Source organism: Neolamprologus multifasciatus, chromosome 7, assembly GCF_963576455.1.
Source record: "Neolamprologus multifasciatus chromosome 7, fNeoMul1.2, whole genome shotgun sequence".
NCBI lineage: Eukaryota > Metazoa > Chordata > Actinopteri > Cichliformes > Cichlidae > Neolamprologus > Neolamprologus multifasciatus.
In genome coordinates, this window is record NC_140445.1 from 39,997,958 (window position 1) to 40,013,782 (window position 15,825).

Below are 15,825 nucleotides of genomic sequence, written 5' to 3' on the forward strand. Positions count from 1 at the left end.
TATAGATGTAAAGAGTGTCACACAGCAAAATAAAGCTAACAAAAGAAAATTACTAAAACTGGTCTAAAGCTGAATTTGGTGGTGTTGGTACGTACTTCAAGAACACGAACATAGGGCAGCCCGTCCGGTCCCACACTGCTGTTGTTGATGATGATGTTTTTGAGCCACTGAATGTGAGTATGTATGTTGCTGAAAACGCGGCACACAAACTCCACGTCGCTGCCAACAGCTGCCGTCTGGTCGGCCGGCAGCCCTTTCTGCAGGATGGGCCTGCTAGGACGCTCTGAAACAGGTGGGTTGGAGATGAAGACAGGGGTAATCTTTACGAATGAGTTAGATATCCACAGAGAGGAGAACAGCATGTCACCAGTAACACCTGGAGGACGTACCTGCGGATTGATTTTCTAACTGTAGTCATCCACGTACCATCGTGTTTTTCCAGAGAATGGCTTTTTACATTTAGCAGTGAAATAATTTGTGAGAAAAATGTTAATAATGAACTTTTGAGTGTTCTGGTTCTATCGGTCAGAGTACCATTCACAATCAGTATGAATGGGTAACAGTATTGGGTAATCGGTATGAATGCGTAACAGTATTCATGTCATGGGTGACAAGAATACTGTTACCCATTCATGGAAGGACTGAAGAAAAATAACAAGTAGTTCCCTTTATCTGAGGGAACCAATGACGTCATTATTAGAGTCCCTGTGTGTTCTCTGATCTGAAAGATTGAGCACAGGTAAAGACAGAAAATAAAATAAAGCTTAAAATCTGGTCGTGCCTCTAAAATTTCCACTTTACAGCCAGAAACACACCTGAAAGCCTCCGATTCTGTGATCCCTCCTTAACAGTTTCCCGTTCTTGTACCATTGTATTGCGGGAACCGGGTCTCCTGTTGCTTTGCATTGCATTTTTATCGTGTTGGAGACAAACGCAGCATAGAGCTTTTTCATTTCTGGCTGTACCCACTGTGGAGCCATCACTGGTAAGGAGACACCACGTGGTAAAGCTCATCAGTTTACAGTGAAGAACTCTTTGCCACTAGACACCTTCCATTATTACTGAGACATTCCCAGTGTCCACCTTGTTCAATTCAAACATTTTATTGTGATAAATGTTTGAAGTGTTTGAAGATAAATAAATTTACTGACACTGAAAAATGTATTGCTATTGGATAAGTCAGAGCTTTTGAGCCAAAAGCATCAGGCCTTTCCAGTAGTGTGCCAGACCAGGTCCCAGTTCTGGGACAGGACAGTCAAAGAATCAACAAGAGCTGTATCTGAACATTTATCTTTGGAGGATTTCCCATTTTTGACATTCAGTCAAGCTTCGGAGCCCTTTTCTGATCCCCAAGCACTGCCTCAAGTCAAGCAATAAACAAATAACCACAGAACATCTGTTTGCCTCCTCAGTTATCTGGAACCTGGTAAGTTGGTCATTTAATAACATTTGTTTCACACAAAGTTAGTTATGAGAGTTGGCATAATCTTTCAAAACTAGACTAAACCAAAAAGTGAAGGTGCATGTGGATGGGGCTTAGGGCTGGGCAATTTGACCTAAAATCCATATTGCGGTATAATTTGAAGCATGTGCAGTAACAATATGTTTAGCAATATCTTTTCTTCTGTATACCGTATTTTCCGCACTATTAGGCGCACTTAAAATCCTTTAATTTTCTCAAAAATCAACAGTGCATCTTATAATGCACCTTATGTATGAATTCTGGTTGTGCTTACTGACCTCGAACCGATTTTATGTGGTACATGTCACTTAAAAATCTGTCAAAAAATGTTTTAGTACCACTTTGGTAAGCTACGAAGCTGCACCACTTGATGGATTGTCTGAGCATCACGGCTACCATAGTCAGGAGCCTCGCGGAGTGATCTGGGTCCAAAACCATCCGCTTCAGGTCCCAAAGTCAAACGATCACTGCGGCATCACTGAGAGTTAAAAACTGTCTAAATTCTTTCATCTTTGATAAAGTGATCAGCGTTGCTGCTTTACCAGGTGTAACAATTAAGTTTAACATCCAAGCATCCATGAAAAGAGAATTTATTAAATTTAACAGAGTTAGAAGTTAGCAGGAAGTTAGCTCGCTAGTTTCCACTTAAACATGATGTAACATGTTCTGATTGAGAGATTTTTGAAAAAATTAAAACACACAGCTCTGCTTTCACTCCCGACATAAATGAAGACAGAAAACTAAACAGCAGTGACTTTGTTAGGGTTACTGAAGTTAGACTAGCTGGTATATAATGATGTGCTACGTGATCGCTAGCAATACACCTATGTTAGCATAATATAAACACAGTGAAGCTAACTTTTTCCCACTTGATAAAAGTGGGGGTTCCCAATGGTTAGGGACAAATGCAATCGCATGGCAGGATGCTGTAAACGGACTAAACGTCAGTCAGGAGAACAACTGAAATAATCCATCCACAATACGAGGTTAGTCATTAGTATACTGCAGCAACATAGGAATAGAGCAGCTGTGAGAGAATTCACCATTAATGAATCAAAAGTACGGTTGTGGAGGAAGCGCAGTTTTTGGCTTTACTCATATTCCAAAATGTGCTTCATCTCTTCGCTATTACTGTTGCCTGGCATAATTTGCAGATGATATTGCTTGCAGCCGCTGTGATGCTTTGACCAAAACAGGCGCAGCTTGATGACACCATCAACATGCGCTATTGCGGTAGAGCAGAATAGTCAAAATCTCTACCGTTGGCCAAATTCATATCATTTCTACCGAATACCGTTTATACCGCCCACCCCTAATGCGGCTGTTAGGGAAAGTGGTAGTTTGCTGAAAAGAGCTGCATGGCCAAGAAAGCAAGACTTCCTCAGTTTCTGCCAGACAGCTCCTGGGAATGGGAAGAATAGAGATCGACAGACCAAGTGACTTTCACGCATATCACATTATAACGTGATATAGCGTTGTCAGGGGTCGCGGAGTGGAGGCGAGGAAGAAGGAACCCAAACGCAGGACTCGCAGGTAGGTGAAGCTGGGTGATTTATTGTCGATGGAGTGAACACACAGAACAGAGGTAGGAAATGGCTGGCTGGCTGGCTGGACGACTGACTGACTGAATGGCTGACCGAACACAGGCGGAAACAACAACATAACATCAATGACACGACAAAGAACGAGTAGAAACAGAAGACTTAAATACACAGACTGATGAGGATGATAATGAGAGACCGGTGAGTACACAGCTGAACATAATCTGGCTAATGGCACGAGACGAGCTGACACAGGAACAAACAGGAAGTGAAACAGGCAGTGGCAAAATAAACTGAACATGAACAAAACTGAAAGCACTGGGTCGATGACCCAGGAACCCTGACAAGCGTGAAAAGTATATTGTTCTAACAATTTACCTTTCACGTTTGAACGATATAATATCATTATAATATCATAGATATTGATGAAAAAAAGCTTTATGTTGTAAAAAACTGTTGTTGTGCCTTAATTTGTTGATGTTTTTACATATATTCCTTTTTAAAATACTAAAATTTGTATATTTATTTATTTTTGTTTGTCTGATAGCATTTATTTAAAAAATAAATTGGACATTTCAAACAGTTACTCACTACTTGAGTAGTCTTTTCACCAAGTACTTTTTTACTCTTACTTGAGTATCTTTTTTAAGACTACTTTTCATTTTTACTTGAGTAATAATATTTTAAAGTAATGCTACTCTTACTTGAGTACAATTTTTGGATACTCGAGCCACCTCTGGTGATCACTGACTGTTTTTAGGAGCTTTTTGAGATTAAATAGAAGAAAATACAAAACATTAAACATGTTAACAACACAAAAGCCATATTAAACGCAGACTACTTTAGACCCGGAAGCAGGATTTGTCACGTCATCACTTAAAGACAGGATTGCCTTCTCAGTAAGGATTCCACATGACCAGGGTCTATACTGAGTTTTGAAATTGAGCATTAATTAGCATTTAGTTCTATCTGACATTAGTAAATCCACGATTAATCCTTATTTCAAAAGATTTATTTTTGAAGAAAACAATATTATAGAGTCCAGAATGAATGAGTTCTGGGGGGGGCGGCCACGTGGCCAGTGGCTGAGACGAATCAGTTCTGGTGGGCTATGGCGTTATTTTTGTGCCACTATTCTGAGCGCATGTAAGAAGAATTGCAGGTGCAAGTGTTGCATTTTGAGGAGAAATTTATTTTGAGCTAAGAAAAATTTGAGTGAACAAAATTCATTGCTGCGTGCAAAAAATGTATTTCAGTGTTTGCTATTATCCACACACACAATAGCAGCCCCTGTCGCTCAGTTTTTGCATTTGCGCTCGCTCACAATGTGTTGCTTGCGCTCTCAACATTTCTGCCCATGCAGAACTCTTTCTGTACACCGTTATATTTGTGCCACAAAACCAGCCAATCACAGACTTGGATGCAAAAAAAGTCTGATTTGCTGTTTTGGTCTCCAGTCAGCTCGAAATGACGAAATGCAATATCCCAGAATCCATTTCGTCCAAAACTTAAACGAGGCAGTGGCGGAGGAACACAGAGTGGCGGAGTTTGAAATATTATTCTTTCTGGGTCACAAAATAAACTTTTAACATATTTTCAGGCGAGAATGGTCCTGTGTAAACTTCAAATATCTGCTCGATTTATCAACACATCACATATTTGCAAAAGTGCTCTAATGTTTTCGGAGATGCCTGTTACCCACCAGCTGACCGCATAGCTGGACTGGCCTTTGGGCATACCGGTGGGCCGATGGTGATTTTTCATTTTTATGTTAGTTTGTTTGTTTGTGTAACGGTATAAACAATGAAAGGTGGTGGATTAGCCAATTGGTCATGAACAACTCTGGGCTGAACCAATTACAATACATCCGTATTGAGGGGGAAAGGAATGCGATTTGTCCCATACTTCAGTTAGAATGAAAAAAAAAGACACAAAGCTGGAGTTATTCTGTTTTTGCTGCACAGCTGCCTCTTCTTCTCTCATTCTCTGTCCCTCCTTCTCCTGTTGCTACTTCAATCATGAAACTGATCAATGATCAGCTGATTGTCTCTCTTGTTTGTTTATTGCCCACTTTGAGCCAGAAACAGGAAACCAGCGGATGTCGCGCTAAACATCAGCAGCACATTTAAGGTTGATTAGCTGTTGTTAGAATTTATTTAATATTAATTTCTAGTATCAGCTGATGTTTGCTGGAGCCACAGCTGTAAAAGCTGCTGGTCATGATATCGGTTTGGATATGTGGTGAGAGGGAAACATTAAGATGAAACCAGGAGATGTCCTTACTGAATCATCAGAGCTGAACAGGTGATGGAGAAACAGGTTTACCTTTTAGGTGACATGAATGAGTTGAAGGGAAGTTATGAACTGTTTCTGAGAGACAAATAACACCAGGATCCTTTTTAGCTGACAGCTGGTTACTGTGAAGGGGCGGGTCTGGCAAAGTTTTGCCAGGGGGGCAGGTAGGGCATTAACAGGGAAAGGGGGGCACAAAGAAATACTTTTCTTTCTTATTCTCATTTAAAATGTCTCGCTTTTAAATAATTATCTGAATCTTACAACCAAATTTTTTATCTGATGTACAACGTATAGAAATCATACTTAAACCAACAAGACAGTGTACATCACTGTCACAACAGCGTTTGTTTTCATTCAAAGGCTTTATGGCTTTTCCTATAATACCTGGTGGGCCGGTCTCTAGTCAAAATGCCCGGGCCGATTTTTTGTCCCAGTCCAGCCCTGCCTGTGTCAATATGTTTGTGTTTGGGAGTGAACGATGGTAGGTGGCAAACACTGGGCTGATTTTTCTTGAAGAGTGCTTGTCAGCAAAAGCACATTTAGACAGAGCGCCCATGACGCTTCTTACCTTTGTCTGTGCTCTCTGAGTCCAGACCAGACTGAGCCAGAGAGAAGTGAACCAGCAGCAGCAGGGACCAGAAACGCATCATGTCCTAAGCATCAACTTACAGGGAAGTCCACACTCTGAGCACTCTGCAGCAACAACAAAACCAAACTCAACCACCATTATGTCACTGAGTCTTCAATTCAATTCAATTTTATTTATATAGCGCACAACAGCAGTTGCCTCAAGGCAGTTTATGATGTACAGTATATCCTATAATAATAGAGAAAAACCCAACAATCATATGACCCCCTATGAGCAAGCACTTTGGCAACAGTGGGAAGGAAAAACTCCCGTTTAACAGGAAGAAACCTCCGGCAGAAGCAGGCTCAGGGAGGGTCAGCCATCTGCTGCGACCGGTTGGGGTGAGAGAAGGAAGACAGGATGACTTTAGGTGACTGTAACACATCTGCAGCGTCATTGAAAACAGAGGGCGCTCCACTCACCCTCTGTGCAAACAGCTGTTCAGTCTATCTGTGTTTGTTAACAGGATCAGAGTGTGCTGGCTGTTGAAGGTCAGAGGCCTTTGAATCATCTCCTTTTGTTTAACCTCTCACTGATATGAACTGATCTTTTTGCTTTTACTGTATTTATTTTTATTTTTATTGTACAGTGTTTCATCTGTAAACTTACCGAGAGGCTTCGTGCAGATGTTTGTGTGGCTGGGATCTCCACTGGAGTCTTTGGGTTACTGTTATGTTGTTCTGCACGTCTTAAATCTGACAGACTTACTGTCTGTGATTATAACCAGACAATCAAACAAACTCCATCAGAGCTCAAATAAAAAGGAAACTTGAAGCTAAATAAAATAATAACAATAATAATAATAAATATTAGAACATAATAACCCTGGTTTGATGAAAGCGGAAAGCCACACCTCTGTGTGACATATGTTTAATTCCTTATTGAATATAAGAATATATAACATTATCAGCACAACACAGAAATACATTAATGGCATTTATGGCATGATTTAGAGAAGCTGGACTCACCATGTATTTCTTTATTTGTTTTTAAATTTATTATAGCTTTCACTTTGTTTTCACTTTCATGTAACTTTAGTATTTTATTTTTAGTTAAATGATGGAGCAGAGCAAAAGCAAACAGCCTGACTGAGCACTGGTGGGGTCAAAGGTCACAGCAGTGGTACCTGTAGTCATTCATGCAGCAGATGACTCACCGTCAGTGGAAACAGAGAGGACTGACACGTTAGTTCGTCCTGGGATTTTAGTACCAACCTCGACAGAAGTGTCCCGTAGCACGTCTACGCCTGAACCAGCGGCTCTAGTAATGGTTAAAATCCTGGTGGTGTGATTACAGATGCCCCCTGAGGGCGGGACGAGGGTCGTCCATTTACTGTAAGAGAAACACGGAGATGAAACGCCTACACAAGGTCATATTTACTCTGGAGTCCCTGTTTACTCAGTGACCACAATCTGCCAGGCGGTCTCTATTAAATACACTCATTGTGTGTTTTCACTAATAAGGACAAAACTGTAAATTAATTTTAATGCAAAACCTATGACTGTTACAGTTGCTCCCTCAATAACAGCAGGTGGGGGCAACTATGACACTGTAAAAATACATCATATTAAAGCAGTATTACTCACAGTATTCACAGTACTTTAATAGTACCTAATAATGTAACTTTAAAATGTTTAGCTGGTATTCTTTTACATTTTTGAGCAGGATCAGTATCATCAAAGGGCCACGAATGAAGATATAGCACAACAAAGGTCAAATCCACATGAACAAATCCAGAAACAGACAAAACAAAGTCCAAAATCCAAAGCAAGCGGAGAATACTGGAAATTTCAGGAGTGGACAAGGTAAACACAGAGGGAACACACTGAGCAGGAGCAGGAAGTACACATCGAAGCTTCCTCTAGTGTGTTTTTAGACACTAGCATGTGTCAGTTACCACTATCCTGTGCCCTCATTGGTAGTTGCTTGAGTTGTTCGCCCTGAAGTTGAGTTCTTGGGACCCGCCCACTTTGCTTTGGCAGAGTTGTTGTTTTTTTTAATCTGGTATGTGCTTGAATTTGCTGAACGTCACTGACTGTCTGTGATTGCTGGTCTCCACATCTCTGTGAGTCATTTCCTATTTGGGAGCAGCTTCACAGTTTTCTCTGAGCCGTTGTCATTTGATCAGAAAACCCTGATCCCGCTGCCGCGCCCTCCTAATACCAGAGATGTCTTTGGGAGTGTGAAGGAGCACTAAATAAAAGTAAAAATACCACCGCATTTGACCGTATGTTACATATTTTATCTGAATGTGAGCTGTGCTGCTTCCATCCTGCTCTCTGGGCTTGCTCCACTTTCCTATTGGCTGCCCTGCAGCCAATCAGATCCCTCCAGGGCCTTTCTAAGCTGTTTGAAGGTGAATTGCAGGGTCTTACATGAGAATGATCCTATAGACAGTAAATACAGGACCGGTATCACCAATCATTTCAACTTGAATGAATCTGTATAGCTTTAAATGTGAATACTGAATAAACATAAACACTTTTTAATGGCACTGCATGACATGCTTCTGTTGTTTTAAACATTCTGTATAAATAAAAATGGCCGGCTGTTGCGTGTCACGCTTTGTTGCTTTGTGGTTTTGAACGGCGTCATCTTAGATCAATAACGATTCCTCCTGAACTGTCGGGTAGCTGAGGTTCAGGTTTGCAGCTCTGCTTTGTTCTAGTTTATTCAATGGCCTCTGTTTTAAGTTGAGGTTCTATTTTTTTGTTGTGTTGCCCTTCCTGAACTCATTCCAGTGTCAATAAAAGGTTTCAAACTGACCCAGAACGCCTCATGTTTCTTCACGCTCAGCACTGTCACTCTACCGAAGCCCTGCCCACCCAGAGGAAGTTGGATTCATACAAGAACATGACAGGAGCCGAAAGCCATCACATCACATTGTTTATTTCTAACACAGAACCAGAGTCAGCACAGATGAGCAACACGGAGTAAATGAGCTCCACGACCAGCGTGATAGCCTCTTGTCCTCCTGCATAAATTAACTTAATAAAAATAAATATGCATTATAATAATAAGTTGCTTTTATAGTCAGTCGGTGGCTGAACTGATGTATGTGTAGTCAGGGCTGGCTGTGTGTTTATATCAACTACTCGTGGGCTTTAACTCCATCTTCTTCCTCCTGGCTGTCTACGGACCTCCTGGCGAACAGGTGAGTGGGGTCTCGGCCTCTGAAGCCCGGTTGGATGTTGAACACGGGCATGTTCCTCCAGCTGGAGGGGTTGTTGTAGGCGGCTGAGCCGGAGTCTGCGGTGCAGGGTTTGTTCTGGATGAGCTGGAGGAAGATCTCCATGTCGGGGCCCAACCGGGACACGATCCCGGCCCTCACCGCCGCCACCGTCTGCTCGTCGCAGGCCTGCAGCGTCTGGAGCAGGGTGCTGTAGTACCTGCAGGCCAAACAGAGACATGTTCATCTCAGACCTTGGCCTTCTGCTTGACAGGCTCATATTTGCATCAAAATTTTACTGTACAAAATTTGAACATTTATAATAAGTGCTGTAAAAGTTTAGTTTCATACATCAAAAAAAGTTTTTAACGGCTGAAGATTTCTTAAAAATTGTCCGTCGACCCATTTCAGGCCTGTTTTTTCTGCACATTGAGACTGAGGCCATGTTTGAACATGAATATCTCAAAAACTATCAAAGATGAAAGCCTGAAATCGTTACCTAAATAATACTAAAACACAACACAGAATACGTCTGAACATTAGATTCTTAGTTTAAAAAAAAATCTAATTCAATAACACAATTGAACAAATATCACAAACTGTAAAAATAAAAAGAAAGTTCTGGAATTTCCAGATGAAACTCAAATTATAACTGAGAAATAACTTTAATGTAAAACTAATTCTTTGTTAGTGAGTAATACAGTTCACAAGCACCAGGAGTCGCCCCTCAGCAGGCTTCCGGAAGGTGTCCAATCAGAAGAAAAAGGGCTTTTTTAAGAGTTCTTAAAGAGACAGGAGCTAATATAATGATTCCTCTTAAACCTGTTCTTAAGATATTTTTACATTCTTACAACAATATTTTTAATTGCCACCACTATACAAACATCACGTGAAGGCTTTACTCCAGGATCCACTTAACAGTGTCCACAGTAAACTATATAGTAAAAATGTACAGTATGAAAAAACAGAGGCCAGCAGCAAATATGTACCATGCAACAGCACGTGAGAGGACAGATGGGACTCTCGAATACCATGTCTGTCATACCGCACACTGAAATTTACTGTTTGAGCCCAAAGTTCTTTAAGAACCCCTCCCTAAATGTCCCCCTTTTCTAACTGGCCATCCTCCGGAAACTAGCTGAGGGGCAGTAGCATGTACTTTTGAGGTGTAGCTGCAACTTTACTTTAAGGCCAATTTTATAATTATAGATTTATAAAACATGCTAAGAAGCTAAATTATTGCTTTAGCATCTCCACTCTAAAGCAGGTGCGAGCATTGCCTCACCTTTTTGTATGTGTACTGGGTGCTCACCTGTTGGGGAAATGAGTAGGCACCTGCACCACCTCTCCAATGGCGTCAGGGTTAGTCCTAGCCACAGTGCAGATGTCCAGGCTGGTGTAGCACTCTTCTTGAACCTTTGATGAGATGGACAAACACTGACTTAGGATCATAGAAGCACTTTCTCCTCTCCTCTAATCTGCTAACCTGCAGAGGTAACAGGATGCTACCACACTAAAAGGATGAGGTTAAAGCTAACAGTGATACAGGTGTTTTCATATATAAACTGATGGAGACACTGAACAGGTTAGCCTGGTGCTGCTGGAGTTGTCTCCAGTTAAAGGAGAGTTTGTCTTCCCCACCTTCACCAGCTGCTGCTGTGAGACATTCCTTGGGATTTTTAATATCTATATAATACGGAGCTTTAACTTCATGAGCAAAAGCTAAATAAAATAGAACTGAAGTGATTTTTATAAGGCAGCATAGAAGTTTGTGAGCTGGCAAACCTCAGCGATCATCCTCTGGAAGATGTTGCAGCGGCGGATGGACTGGAAGACTTTGCCCGAAATTCCCTGAGACATGCAGTGCAGACTCTTCTTGACGAACGTCTTACCCTGTGGAGAGAACATTGAGGTCAGACGACAGGTGGAGGACAGGTGGAGGACAAGTGGACAGTAAGTCACTAACCTCGGTGTTGAAGCTTGCGGCGGTGTGCAGGAACAGCTCGCAGAGCTCGTGCATCCCGTCGGTGTCGCAGGTGGAGTTTTCCAGACAGGAGAAGAACCCACAGCCGACGGTCACGGCGCCGCTCAAACATCTGGCCACATCAGCTGCAAACACACAAACATGCTTCACACTGGACTCACAGAGCTTTCCAGATGATTGACCCATCAAGCAGTCGCATATGGGACAGATGTGACTTGAATATGATGCAAACAAATGGAAGGAAAATATGACTTGAATAGAAAAAAGTGACGCATAAATTATGTTTTTACAAATAGGGAGGACAGGAAGTTTTCTAAAGTTATCAGTACTGGAACTGAGATGATCACCACCCCACCCCTTCAAAAACCAATACATGAGTCCATTAATGGTCTCTGATCAAACTTCAGCTTTCTTTTAAAAAACTGTTTTTATGCTAATAATACTTCAACGACAGACAGAAGTGAGAGGATGAAGAGTGATGAAGAACACCTGCTGCTGTGTTTAGAAGTTTTAAAGCCAATAACCGATCAAATATCAGCTTATTGATCCGGTAATAATCAGGTACAGAGTCCAAACATTAATGCGTTTACTGCAGTACTTGTACTTGTAGCAGAGTACTGTGAGTGCAGTAACACAAGTACTCACTCGGGCTGTTGGCGGAGAAACGGGCCCGGCGGGGAGCCGCCTCCTCCGGCAGAGGCTCGAAGGCGGAGGCGGAGCAGAGGAGGAGGAGGAGGAGCAGAGCGGAGCCGCGGAGCATGGTGCCTCACACTGAGGATAAAGATGAAGCAGCAGGAGGAGGAGGTGCTGTGTGTCTGCTGTCTCCAGCTGAGTCTCCTGCATTTATACACAGTCAGCGGGGCTCGGACCAATCAGAGCGGAAGGTTTCGGTTGGGGGGGCTGTTAATGGTTTATTGAGGAGTAATGAACTTGCGGAGTTAATTGGTTATTTCCACACGCAGAGGAGGAATTTCCGAGCAGCAGTGAACTCAGCGCATAAAGTTTGGACTTCAGGTTTGATTTAATGTGACAGAAACTCTCCTGAGCTCAAGTGTCACCTCAGCACACCTGAACATGAATATGGTGTCAGGTACAGCAGAGCTTTAACATAATAACATGGGGTCAACTGATCGGAGCGAACACCTGTTCACATTGTGGAAGGTTAAATGAGCCGAACCCTCCACCAGCACTGCTGCATTCATAATTTTAATTCAATGCTGCAAAAATATTAAATAAATATTATTTCAATATTGGAGACGTAAAAGCGCGGACTCAGACGGATTCTCGGCAGGTCAGCGACAGCATGTGCCTGTGATAGTCATACCTGAGTGAACCCTGAATCTAAACACCGAAGATCAACATCCGGAAGTTCACCTGTATTTACATGTAGCCTACACGTGTGCAGCATCAGAATAAAAGCATTAGGATAAACGAGCCTAATGTCTCCTATCAACTCGGGATAAGGTCACATTCACGAGGTCAGCCTCGCTCACTCTAACACTAACGGTGGAATTAAAGCGGAAGGTTTCGCTATGCTGCGGCTGTGACGTGACTGTGATGTGTTATCTTTACCGTGGGAAGTGGATGTGTTTAATTCCAGTCACGTTTCCCAGATTTCCTGTGAGAGAAAACAAACAAGCACGCACTTACACACCGACACACACAAACTAGGATCGAGAACTGGAGTAAAGTACAAGTACTTAGTACTTGCTCACAGGTCTGTCCAGGTACATTTCGAGGATTTTTGAATGGAGTCTGGTGGTCCCGTCCTGGTCGTCAGTGTGATGCTGAAGCTTAACCTACTTGCTCTTTTCCCCTTCAGTTTTAAACAACATGAAAACATTTATGAGCACTTTATTTTTTTTTAAAAACACCATTCACCTGACACTTATTAACCTTTATGTTATTTAAACAGATTTTTACTGGTAACTGTGATTATTAATGATGACAGAGGTTTTATTAGAGACAAAGCTAAGCATTTTGCATTTTGGTATAATTTGTGAAACTTGAAATTGCTTTAGTACTGAATGGTAAAAATTAGGCTTTCTTGGGGGTGGGGGGGGGGGTGTTGACGTGTAGTGTAGTTTTGATCTACTTTTGCTGCTGGTTCAGTGAATTTTGATTGAAGAGCGATGAAATCTGGACTTTGGGAATCTGTGAGATGTCCAGTTTCCGTACCGGATCGACATGTCCTGTACGTGGGATCCGTGCTTTGTGTGTGTGTGTGTGATTGCTGTAAAGTAAAAAAGAAAAAGTAAAATTTTATTTATATAGCACCTTTCAAGATAAAAACCACAAAGTGCTTCACAGAAGCTAAAACATAAAAATAAAAATCAACCAAAAGCAAGTTTAAAAAGATGAGTTTTTAGCTGTTTTTTTTTAAATCAACCACTGAGTCCACAGATCTCAGGCTCAAAGGGAGAGAGTTTCACAGTCTGGGGGCCACAGTTACAAAAACTCTGTCGCCTTTTGTTTTCAGCCTCATGTGTTGGACAACCAGCAAGCCCTGATCACATGACCTCAGGGACCTGCTGGGAATGTATGGATGTAAAAGTTCACTGATATATGTTGGTTTTTGTCCATGCAGAGCCCTGAAAGTCAAGGTCAAAACCTTAAAGTGGATTCTGAATTTAATAGGGAGCCACTGCAGCTGGATCAGCAGGGGTGTGACATGGGAGTACTTGGAGGACTTGGTCAGAAGCTTTGCAGCAGCGTTCTGAACAACTTGCAGACGCTCCAAAGAGGCTTTACATAAACAAGTAAACAAAGAATTACAATAATCCAGACGAGATGAAACAAATGCATGAATGACAATTTCTAATTCTGAGCGTGATACAATGGGACTCAGCTTAGCAATGTTTCTCAAGTGATAAAAACAGGAACGGACCAGAGATGTAGTCAGAGCTTAGTTACACCAAGGTTCCTGACAGGAGGTTTGGCAAATGTAGCAAGTGGACCCAAGTTTGTGTATCTTTATGGTGATCTGTTGATAATCTAATCAGATTTCAATAAGTAATGTGCTGTTGATGAGGAAATTATATTTAATCAGGTTTTGTGTATAAAATCAATCATGTTATTGTTTTCACCAGCAGCCCCTCATGAACCTGGTTCTGCTGGAGGTTTCTTCTTGCTTGACAGGAGTTTTTCCTTCCCGCTGTCGCCAAGCTCATGCTCTTGGTTTCTCTGTGTTATTATAGGTCCTTACCTGACAGCACATGTCTCAAACTGAAGGCTGCAGGCCAAATGTGGCCCACCACATTGAGAGCTTCTGCATGATTGTCTTAAAATAAGTTTACTGTTTTCTGCTTAAAAGCGTATGTTAACTGTAAACTATATCAATGCATTTTAATTGTTTGAACCCCAATGCCCCCGGTATCAGGGCGAGAGGGAGAACATCTGGTTTAACGTGATGTATTGCCAGATCTGTTATTTAAATATAGGTATGTGTGCCATCCACAGAAATGTCAGAATCTCATCTAAAAACTCATGAAACCATTTTAACTTCGTGATAATTGATGCATCATAATGAGAGTCAGACGTGTTTCACTGAATAATCAATAAGTAAACTTTTATTAAAGACGAGAAAAGCACAAGGAAAAGAAACCTATACACAGCAATCATGAAACATGTCTTTAAAGTGAGAACCAGTGAAAACAAAGACCTTCATTTCATTATTTGATTATCCATAAAAGCAGAAACCGCGAACAGGTGATCAGAGGTCTCTGCTCCTCGTCTTGTTTGTCTGAAGTGCTCGGCTTCTCTTTTTTGGATCTTGTTAAACTCGCTCTTTGTCTCATCATCAGTGTTTTGTGGGTGGTGTGGAAAAATCGACGTGTCTTATCAGCTCCCACGTTTAGATGGAGGCACGCTCGACCAGAGGAACCGGTGAACCTGCACGGCTCTGCTGACTTCATCAGCACGGAGGTCAAAGGTGCTGATAACCATCTGCACCCATCATGCTTCATCAACTCCCCCCCACGGAAAACCTGCTGCCATAAAAACGGCAGCACTTGAGAGCAGCCCCTCACCTGAGCTTGGCCCTGAACACCAGGAGATTTATATTTTATATGGGAGCTTTGGAGAGTTTGGGGGAGTTTTGGAGAGTTCTGCATCAGCAGTGTGATTTCTTTTTTCAGAAAAACTGAAATAGGTTTTTCTGGAAAGTTTTTAAATAGGTACAAAAATGCCCATAGATGTGAAACAGGTGTAAGGTTTATATTTCATTTGTCAGGAGGTTCAACAAAAACTCGGGTGCGTGAATTTTCAGGCTTTACTCACTCTTTTCTCACTCTGTTCCCAGGAAACACAGAGCAAGGTCAGAGTGAACTGTCTGCTGTCTGAAGCTTTGTTCTTGTGTTGTACACAGTCTGATGTTCTCATTCAGGGCAGGGATGAAGAGGAGGAGGAGTAAAAGATTCTTATGAAGCCGCTCTACCTGAGCCTCACTCACTCACACCAGCAGCTGCTCTGTGTGTAAGCGCTTCCTGTCTGATGAAGTGTGAGCGATGCAGGTGAACCCGGGGTCAGGATCATGTTCAGGGATGAAGCTCCTGCTGAATGCAGAACTCCTCATCTTCATCACAGTATATGATATGAAGCATGAAGCTCGGTATCAAGGAAACATCTTGCAGCCTCATCTGTCCTCTGCACAGGTGTTTGCAGCTCACCTCTTATTTCCGATTACCATCAAAGGGTAAACGTGTCCAACCCCCCGCTCTAACATCATCATCCTCAGGTGTTTAACTC

General features: G+C 42.0%; 1 protein-coding gene across 10 annotated transcripts in view; it reads right to left on the reverse strand.

Annotated features, from left to right (window-relative positions):
* LOC146514880 (fibroblast growth factor receptor 1-A-like) overlaps window positions 1–12,299 on the reverse strand; it is a 25,993-nt gene extending 13,694 nt beyond the window's left edge. For 3 of the 10 annotated variants that reach the window (XM_085168827.1, XM_085168833.1, XM_085168832.1), the window contains exons 1-3: window positions 7,083–7,211; window positions 5,867–5,991; window positions 96–283 (exon numbers count right to left, since the gene is read on the reverse strand). In XM_085168827.1, the coding sequence (XP_085024953.1) occupies window positions 96–283; window positions 5,867–5,948 (270 nt within the window). In that variant the 5' untranslated portion in view covers window positions 5,949–5,991; window positions 7,083–7,211. The other 7 variants (XR_014875411.1, XR_014875409.1, XR_014875410.1 and 4 more) reach the window with 7 other exon arrangements.
* Window positions 12,300–15,825: the final 3,526 nt, after the last annotated feature.